Here is a 12,095-nt window from a genome sequence, read left to right as displayed (position 1 = left end):
TTTGATATGGAATAGCAATAGGGCATGCATGAAGGGGTCTTCAGAAAAAGAAAAAGTGATTGTTTCCACATGTGTCTGTGCTCGCAGGGCGATGGCTTGGCGACGGTGTCAGTGCACTCTTGTGATCGCCTCGTCTTTTTTGTTCATTCTCGGGGTACTTCCACCATGCCATGCTGGAACCTACTACCGTGAAAAATTCAGGCCGCAGCCCCTTGACAGGCCCGGTAGGCCTCTCGGTGTCGCTCAAGGACGAAACGGCCCCTTAAAGGTCGGACACTGGCAGGATCAGGGCCCACAAATGGGTCACATGGGTCTGCCACAGTGGCCTGAACACCAGCAAGCCCCACAGCCCAATGGACGAAAAGTTGGCCAATGGGAGCAAGCGTTAGGAGCTGGAGGAATGAAAGCCGGAGAGCAGCCGCTGCCCCAAGGAGGCAAGGATCAATGGCAAGGTGAGTAAAGTACTGACCTGACAAAACCACAGTTCAAAAACTTGTAAAAGTAAGAGATGCAACCTGGTAACTAGGCATTCAAATTAACAATTGGTAATTGTGTTGGTAACTAGGCGTAGAAATTAACAATTGGTGATTATTGAAGCTCATGAGAACAGTGCATGAGTAGTGATTCTGTTTGAAGTTCAAATGTATCTCTGTATCAGCATTCCGGAATGGAACAGAGAACTTGAAATCCTGGTATACAAGTCTTCCCATTGGTATCACAGTTTGCTCATTTACCAGGTTTCGTTTGTACAGAGGAATTTGCATACAGCCAAGTTTTTCCAGCTTGCAATATTGGAATAACTGATTTTGCGAATCTCTCCATGAGCCTCCAACTCTCTCCAAAGTTACCAATTACCATTTTAAGAATGCAATTTTAAGAGTAAATATTATCAGCTTTATCTGATGAAAAGCACAAATTTTGATATTGTTTGGCGAGGGAAATGCATGTAAAACTAGAGTTCATAGAACATCTTACCCAATGCAGTCTTGAGAAACAAGGGAATGGGAAGGGTCTGCGAGCAGCAGATTTGATTGGTTGAGATGATGTAAAATGCTGCAACATTTTGTCCAAGTACTGATAAATGGAAGGCTCGTGTTCAAGTATATAATTTGGTTGAAATAAAATAAAGATTTTAAAGGTTGAAGAATAAACAAGAATATTTTTTTTATTTTTTTTATTTTTTTTTGTATACAAGATCGAGGCTCGTGAAAGAGCGAACATTAATCACACAGAAAGACAAACCGACACATAAAACATATAACATCGGGAGCGGTAGACAAGATGGGGAGAGAGGGGGAAGGACACAAACACAACATTTGAGAGCAGGGACCGAGAGACATGGAGACATCGAGAGATCTGAGAGAGGGCGAGGGCTTTGGGGGGGGGGGGCATGGGAAGGGGGCGGTGGGAGAGGTATAAAACATATGGACACTGCCAGGACTTCCAGGAAAGAAGTTGGAATTTCAAACAAGGTGGATCTGGGGTGAATTAGCGGGGGTAGAAAAGATCAAGGTTTTGGATGGGGGAAGATAAGAGATGGTGGTGAACAGCTGTTTTAAAGACCTGGAGGGAGGAGTGGGATTGAAGGGAGTGAGGGAGTTTGTTCCAGAGGCGGGAGAAAAGAGGAATGAAAGAGTGAAGGTGAGCAGAGAGCCGAGATTTCGGCAGTTTAACCATCAGAGGGTTGCTGGCAGATCTTGTGCGACCTGTAGGAATATTTGGGGGACAGAGCACAGAGAGAGCTGGGGGTGCAAGGCCGGAGAGGAGTCGGTAGAAGACAGAAAGACCACCTACCTGCCTGCGGTGAGTGAGTGAAAGGCCCTCAGAGATAGCTTCATCGCGGGAGATTCCAATAATTCTGAAAGCTTTGGTTTCAACAGCGTGAAGCCGAGCTAGGTGTGAGGCAGGAGCACCGGCCCATAGGGGAGAACAGTATTCCATTGAGCTGCGGATGAAAGCCTTGTATGTGGTGAGGAGCTCAGGTGTGCCGAGGAAGGACTTCGCACGACGGAGGATGCCCAGTCGGCGACTGGCTTTGGAGGCCAGCTTGGAAATGTGGTTTTCCCAAGAAAGATCATGGCAGATAGTGAGACCCAAAATCTTGAGCGACAGAACTTCTTGGAGAGGATTGTTGAGAAAGTAGATGGGAGGGTTGTCCAGTCGATCTTTTCGGAGAGACATAGTAAGAGTGTGAGATTTGTCAGGATTTAAAGACATGTTCCACTTGTTTGACAAGTCTGTGATTTTGTCCAGGTCTTCAGAGAGTGAGGAGGCAGCAGACTGCCGATCTGAGGGAAGAGGAATGGAGCGGCAGAGAGTGGAGTCATCAGCAAAGAGATAGAGAGGATTTTCGAGAGAGTCAGAGAGATCATTGATGAAGACCAGAAAAAGCACGGGGCCCAGAACACTGCCTTGGGGAACTCCAGCCTGAACAGGAAGAGGAGATGAGAGAAACCCATTCAGGGCCACACGTTGACGACGACTAGAGAGGAAGTCCGCCAGCCATGCGTGGAGATTTCCATGGATACCAAAGGAGGAGAGTTTGGTGAGCAGAGCGGGGTGCCAGACCGTGTCGAAGGCACGTGATATGTCGAGGGAGACAGCTCTAATTTCCTGTTTGGCATTGAGGACCTCCATCCATTGTTGAGACAGCAGAAGCAGCATGTCCAGAGTAGAGTGACCTGGTCTGAAACCAAATTGATGATCAGAGATCAAGCCATTGGAGAAGAGGAAAGATTTCATATCCGAAGCAATGATGGATTCCATGACTTTGCTGATAATTGGGAGAAGGCTGATTGGTCTGTAGTTGCTAGGATCTGTTTTTGCACCTTTTTGTGCAAAGCGGTGATGTTGGCTGATTTCCAAGCAGATGGCAGTTGACCTTGAGCAAAAGAGAGGGTGAAGAGAACAGAGAGAGGGTGAGATAGAGCAGCAGAGCAGGATTTTAGGACCCGTGGGCTGATGCTGTCGGGTCCAGTTGCAGAATCAGAGTCGAGGGTTGACAGAAACTTTTCCACCTTGTCAGGAGGAAAGGACACGGAGTCCAGGAGCAGCAGGGTACGACTGGGTATGGTGGGTACAGAGAGGGATGGGTTTGGGACACAAGATTTAGAGGCAAACCCAGAGTTGAGGCATTCAGCCTTTTCACGTGCGGAGTCAGCTGTGTAGCCATTTGAGGTAAGGGAGGGGATGGAGGGGGAACAAACACCAGAAACGGATTTGACCAGACGCCACCAGGATTTGGAAGAGGGAGACAGATAAGAGAGTTCGGTCTTGAGAACGGAGAGATATTGTTTCCTGGCTCTCCTGAGGGTGGAAACACACTTGTTTCGGGCATTGTGAAAGGAAATGAGATTTCCTTCCGTTGGATTTGCTTTCCAGGAGACGAAGGCAAGTTGTTTCTGGGCAACAGCCTCACCACAAGATTCCGTGTACCATGGACGGGAGGAAGGGTATGACAACTGAAGACGAGATGGGATAAATCTGTGCATGAGAGAGAGCAATTTACTTTGGAAGAATTCCCAGGATGAGTTGATGTCAGAGGTGGTAGAGATGGGAGACCAGTCCAGATGATTGATGGCTGCTTGAAGACCGTGCCAGTTGGCCTGAGTGAAATGCCAGACTCGTCGACGCTGAGCAGGCTCCCTGAGGATGGTCAGAGAGATGTCCACTTTAACAAGGACATGATCAAATGATCCGATCGGAGCAGAAGAAGAGCAGCAGACATTTTCAGGGAAGTTAGTCATAACCAAGTCCAGAAGAGAAGATGTTCCGTTGACTGAGATCCGGGTCGGGAAATTGACAGATTGTGTCAGTCCCAGTGAGTCGCAGAAGTCCTTTGCTGAAGAGCCATGGCTGGTGAGAGAGGTACCCACACCCAGCCAACTGGCATGGTGACAATTGAAATCACCACATATGAGGAAGAGAGAGTTGGGATGAGTAGATAGAAGTTGGTCCATATCATCAGACAGCGAGATGTAGATGGAGTCATCACTGTTTGGTGGACGGTACAACACACATATGAACAAGAGGTGGGAGCGAAGGGGAAGCCGTAGCCAGAGGTATTCCTGGGGGTGAGGTGGAGAGAGTGCAGTGCAGGGCGAGTGAGGAAGAGAGTTTTTGATAAAGATAGCAACCCCGCCTCCAGGACGAGGCTCAGGTCTATCATACCGGAGGAGGGAGTAGCCCGGGAGAGATACTATGGAATCAGAGACATCATAAAGGAGGAAAGTTTCTGTTAAGCAGATCACGTCTGGTTTGACAGAAGCAACCTGTATGGAGAGATCAGTTAAGTTTGAACGAAGGCCCCGGATGTTTGAGGTCCATACCGTTAATGAAGAGGAAGGGGGAGCATCAGATACAGAACAGGGGGGAGGAGGGGTAGGGTAAGATGTGGAAGAGGTGGAAGAGATAGGGAGAGCTGTTGAAGGTGTGTCAGAGATTTCAGAATAGCTCGGAGAAAGGGAAGGATGGGGCGGACAAAAGGTTTGATGGTGATTGGGTGAGCCACAATGAGGTGTTATTTGAGGAGGCGGAAGAGCGAGGCAGAAGGTTGGGGGAGATGGAGGTGAGAGTTTGAAGGGGGAAGAAGCGGGGAGGACGCTTTGAGGAGGGGGAGTGAGAGGGGGGAAATTGAGAAGCAATGAGGGTGGGGAGATTTGAAGGGGAGGGGTGAGGGGGGAGTTTGGGAGGGAAGGGACAAGGGGAGGGATTTGAAAGGGATGGGATATGGGGGAGATTTGGAGGGGAGGGGTGAGGCAGGAGTCTAGGAGGGGAGGGGCGAGGGGGCGTCTTGGCGGGGAGGGGTGAGGGGGTAGTTTAGGAGGGAGGGGGCAAGGGGGGAGATTTGAAAGGGATGGGTGATGGGGAAGATTTGGAGGGGAGGGGTGATGGGGAAGATTTGGAGGGGAGGGGTTATGGGGAAGATTTGGAGGGGAGGGGTGAGATTGGATTTTTGAAAGTGTACGATTTATGGGAAACGAAAATTTATTGCAAAATGAGTTTCTTGTGACCTTCGAGTTAAAAATACGTTTAAGGACGCTGGATGGAGGATGGAGTGCAGGAGAGTTTAGGGAATGTAGAAAAAAGGCACTATAGGAGATGGATATTTTTTTTGGGATGAATTGATTTGGTGAGCAAGTCGAAAGCAGCCTTTTAAAGAAGAAGAAGAAAAAGGTGTTATAAAATATGACGGAATACATAACTTGAGGGGAAAGTGTAAACATTGAAGGTTAATGAGTGAAAACTATCTGGGGAAATGGGGGAGAAACACGTGGTCGAATTCGGAAGTTTACCGCCATTGATGCAGCGTCTTTTACACCACCTTATTTACCACACTACATTAGTTATTTGTGCCTGTTTGTGTCCTTTATGACATCCTTTAAAACAGCAAGTTTCCTGTTTGGAATGATTTTCAATTTTGTTTGACTACCAGACGAGCCAGGCCTCAAATATGTCACTGCTCTCCGCGCATGCACGATTGGGACAATTTCAGAGCCAAAGTACTGTTAAACTACAGGTTCAAAATACTGTATGCTGGAACCTATTTCAAATGCGATCAATTGAAATCAAATTGTTCCTCGGGCATAAACTGACGTTTGCAGACACACAGATTGACAGACAGACAGAAGTGAACCCAATTGCTTAACCCTGCTATTTCGCTCCACGTGTGCCGGGTAATTGCACTTCATAGACAAATTATGTGTCGGTTTTGTGCGCAACAACATGGAATGTCAATTAAAAATAAAGTACTCAAAGCTAAACCAAACTCCAACTTTTTTAAAAAGTGCTGTTTTTGTCAAATGCTGGTAGAATTATATTCTTGTTTGGAAAGATTTTCTGGATCCTTTTCAATTATATCATAGGTCATATAAGTAAGTAAAATGTACAAGGTGAAATTATTTCCCCCAGACAATTTGGAAAGTCGATAGTAGATTCGACTATTTTTACGCATCGAAAGGAGCGAATGGGATTCGCCAGGAGGGGGCGGTAAGTGACTACACTTAAAGTAAAACAGATTTTATAATGGAATTTGATCGATTCAGACATCAGGTGCAACAAGCAACGAGATTAACGCAAAAAAGTCAGGTAGAAGGTTCACATGATTGTCTGGACTGGCAGGATAGCTCAACATCAATACACTTGCCTCTGAATTGTATCGCCTGGGTTAAATTCCTAATTAAATTTGATTTCAAAGAAAATTGTCATCTTCGTGTTTTGCACTTAGTACATTGAACTTGGAAGCGTATGTTAATCTGACAGTTCCTTCAGCTTATTTACCACTGCTAATATACTATGCCGCACTCAGATCCCAAGGTATCTCTCAAAAGAAGGCCCTTGTGCCAGTACGCAAGACAAATTCCCAATTCTCTAGACAAAACTGCCCAGTTTAAAATATTTCGCATATTACGATATGATAAAAACAAATCGTTAAAAAAACTGTTCCCTCTCCTACCAAGGAGCCTGGTGTTGGCTTAGCGGTTAGGGTGCTGGCATGGGATCCTAGGATCCCGAGTTCAAATCCAGGTTGATCGTTAAATTAGCACCAGGGGTTTGACTCAGCCTGTCATCCATCCGAGGTCGGCAAATTGAGCACCAGCTTGCTGGGATGAATGTACCGGTGTGTGCCCTGGTTTAGAATAGGTACACCGTATCCTGTCGTAAGAGGCGACTGAAAGAGTTGGCATCAGGAAGGGCATCCGGCCATAATACATTGCCTCAAAAAGGGAACCATGATGATTGTCATGGGGCCTGCAAGGCTACCCCCCGCTCTAGCAGGGAAAATGGCCTTCAAAAGGGATTTTTTTTCTCCTACCAAGGGCAGTAACATCCAGACATGATCAAAATCTAATCGGCTTGTTCTTGTCAACTACCAAACTCATCCACCTAGTTTTGTCATAATCCGTCCACAATGTTTTGAAATATCGTGCTATATATCGTTTTTGGCCCCATTTCTCAAAAGTGTCACTTTAAAAATTAAAAAATCCTGGTATCCGTATCCATCTTCTACAAAATCGAATCAATTTATCCATGTCACACACCCAATCTGTCCACCAAATTGTCATACGCACACCCAACCTTTACTCAATTGTTTGGGCAAAGCACAAGATGTAACCATTTTTGTTGAGAATCTTGCGGAGACAAATCATTTTGTGTGAATGATTGTTTTGTCATCTTGTTGAGGTCTAGCATGATGTCATGCAAAATGGTAAAGGGAATACCAACTTGCAGTTCTGGTGTGTCCTCAATTCACACCATACCCCACCCCCTTTTCCTCTGACTCCCAACTCATGACCTTCCTGACTCTCCTCTTGCTGGAATCAATTTCTTCCGGTGTCATGTCACTTCCTTTAACAAGGGCCACTCTCTGGTTGCAAGGCCACTATGTCTGTTTCGATCATATTAAAATTGCCTGGTGACACCCTGACATAATTAGAACTTCACTCGAACAAATGAGCACCTCGGTTATGTGTTGTCACAATGAAGTCATTTAGCTTTGCTGGAAATTTTTCTATTTAAAATCTCTGTGTTTCTTTTTTCAGGCATGGGACAAATGGTTCCATCGGGACCCAAAGGTGACAAAGGACTACCAGGTGATCCTGGCCTCCGAGGACCTCCAGGCCCAAAAGGTCAAATAGGCCCTCCAGGAATAGGTCAACCAGGTCAGCCAGGGAAGCCAGGATCTCCTGGGCCTCCTGGTTTCTCAAGCGTTGGAAAACCAGGCATGTTGGGCATGCCAGGAAAACCAGGGCCGCCTGGCATACCGGGTCACAAAGGTTTGATGGGACCACCAGGTGAACCTGGACAAAGAGGCATCCAAGGTTCAGCTGGAATGGATGGCAAGCCAGGCCAGTCCATTATTGGCAAACCTGGGTTGCCTGGGCCACCAGGTCACAAAGGGTTTAGGGGACCACCAGGGCCTAAAGGTGAGCCAGGAAAGCCTGGAATGCCTGGCCTCAAAGGCGAACATGGGCAAGCTGTGCAAGGAGCACCAGGCCTACGTGGACATCAAGGGCCAAAAGGGCCACCTGGACCACCTGGGATTCCTGGCGAGGGAAAGCCAGGGTTTGATGGGATGCCAGGCAAGCCAGGAGATAGGGGATTTCAAGGGCCAGAAGGAAAAATGGGTCCCATTGGGCTTGTAGGACCAATAGGATTACCTGGGCTACAAGGGGATCCTGGAATAGGCAAACCAGGAAAAGATGGCCTTCCAGGAAAAAATGGCTTGCCGGGAGAAAATGGTCACAAAGGCCTTCCTGGTCTCCCAGGACCTCCTGGAATGCCTGGAATTGGCAAACGTGGTACACCAGGTCCAAAAGGAGAAGCTGGCATGGGAGGACTTCTCGGAGCACAAGGAGCACAAGGTGAAGTTGGACCTCCAGGTTTACATGGGCCCATCGGTCAGAAAGGTGGGCCTGGAATTCCAGGTTTCCCAGGTCCAAAGGGTCCACCAGGAAGCGTTGGCTTTCCTGGGCCAAAGGGCGAGCCAGGACACAAAGGGCTGCCTGGAATGCCAGGACTCAAAGGTGAACCAGGACCCGAGGGGCCACCAGGAAAAGGCGGGTTACCAGGACTGATTGGAGAGACTGGACCCAGAGGACTGAAAGGGCTTCCTGGGCTACCAGGACCACCAGGTCACAAGGGTTATCCAGGTCTTTCAGGTAAATTACTGTTTCAAAAGTTGCCTTAGAAAAACTATATTTATTTATACTGGCTGGACCATTGTAAACACTTTCACTATAGTGAAAAGTACTGCCCTTAATGTTTTATTTATTTATACTTTTCAGGAGCTCCTGGTGGTTTGGGACCTAAAGGAGACCCGGGACTTCCAGGTCGACCAGGACCAAGGGGGTTGGCTGGCATCCCTGGCATGCAAGGCCCAATTGGTCCAATTGGGATGCAGGGCATAAAAGGTCACACAGGGGATAAGGGTCATCCAGGATTGCCAGGCACAAAGGGTATTGGGAAACCTGGAATGGCAGGCCCAATGGGTCCTCGAGGAGTTCCAGGTGTACCAGGACAAATCGGTCCAAGAGGTCACCCTGGACTTCCAGGTCCACCAGGTCCTCCAGGACTTGTGGCACAACCCGGTGGGGTGGGATTTGAAGGATTTCCTGGCCATGCTGCAATGGCGGGTCCTGCAGAAGGTGGGAAACAAAAAATGCACAGCAAATTTGATAAAGCTGTTGGGCTTGAAAATGGACTGTCCACAGTTATTCCTTACTCGGCCTTTACAGCTCGGCTATCAGCACCCTTCCCTCCAATCGGTCAGCCCATAAAATTTGACAAGATCATATACAATGTGCAAAACCACTACCGTCCTGAAGCAGGTACCTATACAGCTGCATTCCCTGGAATCTATTATTTCAGCTACCATGTGCATGTTAAAGGTGCAAACGTTTGGGTGGCACTCTATAAGAATGGTGTGCCGGTTATGTTTACCTTCGACGAATACAAAAAAGGAACTCTTGACCAGGCATCTGGGAGCTCTGTCCTTGAACTTCAAGCAGGAGATCAAGTCTGGGTGCAGTTACCGTCTGAACAAGCAGATGGACTTTATTCAACAGACCAGGTGCATTCCTCATTTTCAGGCTTTCTACTCTACCTTCTTTGAAGCTTGAAACTCCAACTTCCAGGAAGTAGGGCAAGAGGAGAAAGGCGGCCGTCATCCAAAATGGCGGAACGGTTACAGGAAACAAATACATCCGTCGTGTTTAAAAATAAAATAGAATTGCATTCGGTTTTCTTCTGTCATATAACACGCAGGCCTCATGCTATATGTTTCTGTGGGTTATAAAAACCTACAGTTGGTTTTGAAATTCGAAGCTAAGAAATATATGCGGATTTCAATTTTTTTTTAAGAATTAGATATTTACAACAGTCCAAGACATGCCAAATATTTTTATTTTTACTTTTGAAAATACAAGCATATAAAATAGATGAGAATAAACATTTTCTTACTTGTCATGCATATACTTGATGAAAAAAATAAATCTTGTTCCAAGAAAATTTTTGAACATCGCTCGGCATATGTGCATATTTCGATAATGTAATGATGAGGCTCTGGGTTTTCATTTCAAGATTCCTATTTCTTCAGGCAGCCATGTTAGCACAAAATATGGAATTACTCATTGTGTCTATTAATCATTACGGTAGATAATGCACTAACCAAAATCCTTTCCTGTATAATGGCACAAAATGAAAAAAAAATAAAAAAATTTGCATTTTCTTCCAAAATAAGGTTCATTTGCAGCGCAAAATTGTTGGCACACTGAACCTCTTTTTCATTTCATTTTAGACGTGGAAACTTTTCCTTCCGTTTCCGAGTCGTCAAATAATGCATCATAAAAAGGCGAAATCGTAATAACTGCAATAAGTGTAGAGAAAATAAGTTTCTTTGTGAAATAAATATTCTGCTTGCAATGAATTTTAAAATATTGTGACTATTAGTTTATTTATCACGTTGATATCACCAAGTACCGAGGCGGTGATAAAGTTCAGAAATTTGATTTTAAGTTACGTTTCCTATCTTTTAAAACTTGCGTACGAAGGCTTTTTCTTATTTACAGAGTGTTGGCTAAAGAAAAAAGTATTTATAGGTATGGCCTTAACTTAAAATAAAAACAAAGATATTTCAAAGATCATATTGCACAGGAAATTTGATGAATTCAATAAATCTTGCACCTCTCTTTCTCTCTCTCTCTCTCTCTCTCTCTCTCTCTCTCTCTCTCTCTCTCTCTCTCTCTCTCTCTCTCTCTATCTCTCTATCTCTCTATCTCTCTATCTCTCTATCTCTCTATCTCTCTATCTCTCTATCTCTCTCTCTCTCTCTCTCCGATCTTATTTTAGAAATGGCTCAACCCAAGCGGCAGGAAATACCTTATACACTCTCATAACACACCTGTGTCTCGATCATTCCCAACAACTAAAAACATGGCATAGCTTTAAGTTATCGTAAATCAATAATCAGTTCCCTCTTGGGTGAACATTGATGTGCTGTGAAAGTGAAAGAAGTTTAACTTTTATCTCAAAAAATATTTAATCTTTATCAATCATCGATCATGTGGTGTGGTTTAATTCCTTATAATTACACTCTCCATTGCACTTCCAATGTGATCATCAGACCAAGGCAGACGATCGAATAAGATTTTTGATTGCTCCGTTTGATCGCTTGGTTGAAAATCGGTTTCTTTTTGGTGCTAGTATGACACACTATCAGACTGCATGAAGTTTTGGCAAAGTTACTGAGTGTCATTTTGTATTTGAGAGTGTTTTTTTTTCTTTGGTCTTTCTGGGTCTTAAAGAGGTGCTATATGTATGTACAGTATGATAATAAAAATGAGTTATCTGTCCTTTCCTCTCAGTCACCCTGCAAGTAGGAACACCTGCTCACCTTTTTAGCGAATATATGTTTTTACAATTATTTGAGAGAAGTCTCATCGCGGAATATAAGCAAGAACCATGATGAAGAATCATTACTTTAAATATTCTAAGAGGGGAGGAGATGGAAGATGGTGCTACAAATAGGGGAAGATGATAATGAATTGGGTGTTAGCCATCGGCCTGGATTCACCAAGGCAAACAAGGAGTGGCTTCGATGATGAGCATGTTCAACCAAGGCTGGTAGAGTGCAGCGGATCATTGAAAGAGTCGACGGTGCAAAATCGTGCGATTTACATAAATGCAAGAACAGAGGGGTGAATAAGAGGGTGATGGTGGGAGCAAGAGGGGATGGGGAGCAAATGTGGGAGCAAGGGGGGGGGGGGGGAGAACAGGACGAAGGTGTATGAAGCGGACTAGTGCAAGAAGGAAAGGGGTGCAAGAGGGAAAGGAAGGGGTCAAGCAGGAGAGCAAGAAGAGAATGAGCAAGAGGAGTGAGTAAGAAGGATGAGCAAGAGGAGTGAGTAAGAGGAGGGATGAGCAAGAGGAGGAGTGATTAAGAGGAGGAATGAGCAGGAAGAGGAGTGAGTAGGAAGAGGGATGAGCAAGAGGAGTGAGCAAGATTAGGGTTCAGCAAGAGGGATGAGCAAGAGGAGGGGTGAACAAGAGGAGGGATGAGCAAGACAGTGAACTAGAGGGTGCAGGTGAGCAAGAGG

The 12,095-nt window shown here is 45.6% G+C and overlaps 1 protein-coding gene across 1 annotated transcript in view; it reads left to right on the top strand.

Annotated features, from left to right (window-relative positions):
* The window catches only part of LOC137439816 (uncharacterized), a 165,478-nt gene extending 154,127 nt beyond the window's left edge, over positions 1 to 11,351 (top strand). The window contains exons 6-8 of the mRNA XM_078767982.1: positions 88 to 452; positions 7,542 to 8,660; positions 8,787 to 11,351. Coding sequence (XP_078624108.1) covers positions 88 to 452; positions 7,542 to 8,660; positions 8,787 to 9,613 — 2,311 coding nt within the window. The 3' untranslated portion in view covers positions 9,614 to 11,351. The remainder of the gene's footprint in view (positions 1 to 87; positions 453 to 7,541; positions 8,661 to 8,786) is intronic.
* The last annotated feature ends 744 nt before the right edge of the window (positions 11,352 to 12,095 follow it).

Source organism: Myxine glutinosa, chromosome 14 (assembly GCF_964187855.1).
Source record: "Myxine glutinosa chromosome 14, kmMyxGlut1.1, whole genome shotgun sequence".
Classification (NCBI taxonomy): domain Eukaryota; kingdom Metazoa; phylum Chordata; class Myxini; order Myxiniformes; family Myxinidae; genus Myxine; species Myxine glutinosa.
Note: the sequence above shows the minus strand (reverse complement) of the source record. Positions and strands in the feature narration are given on the sequence as shown.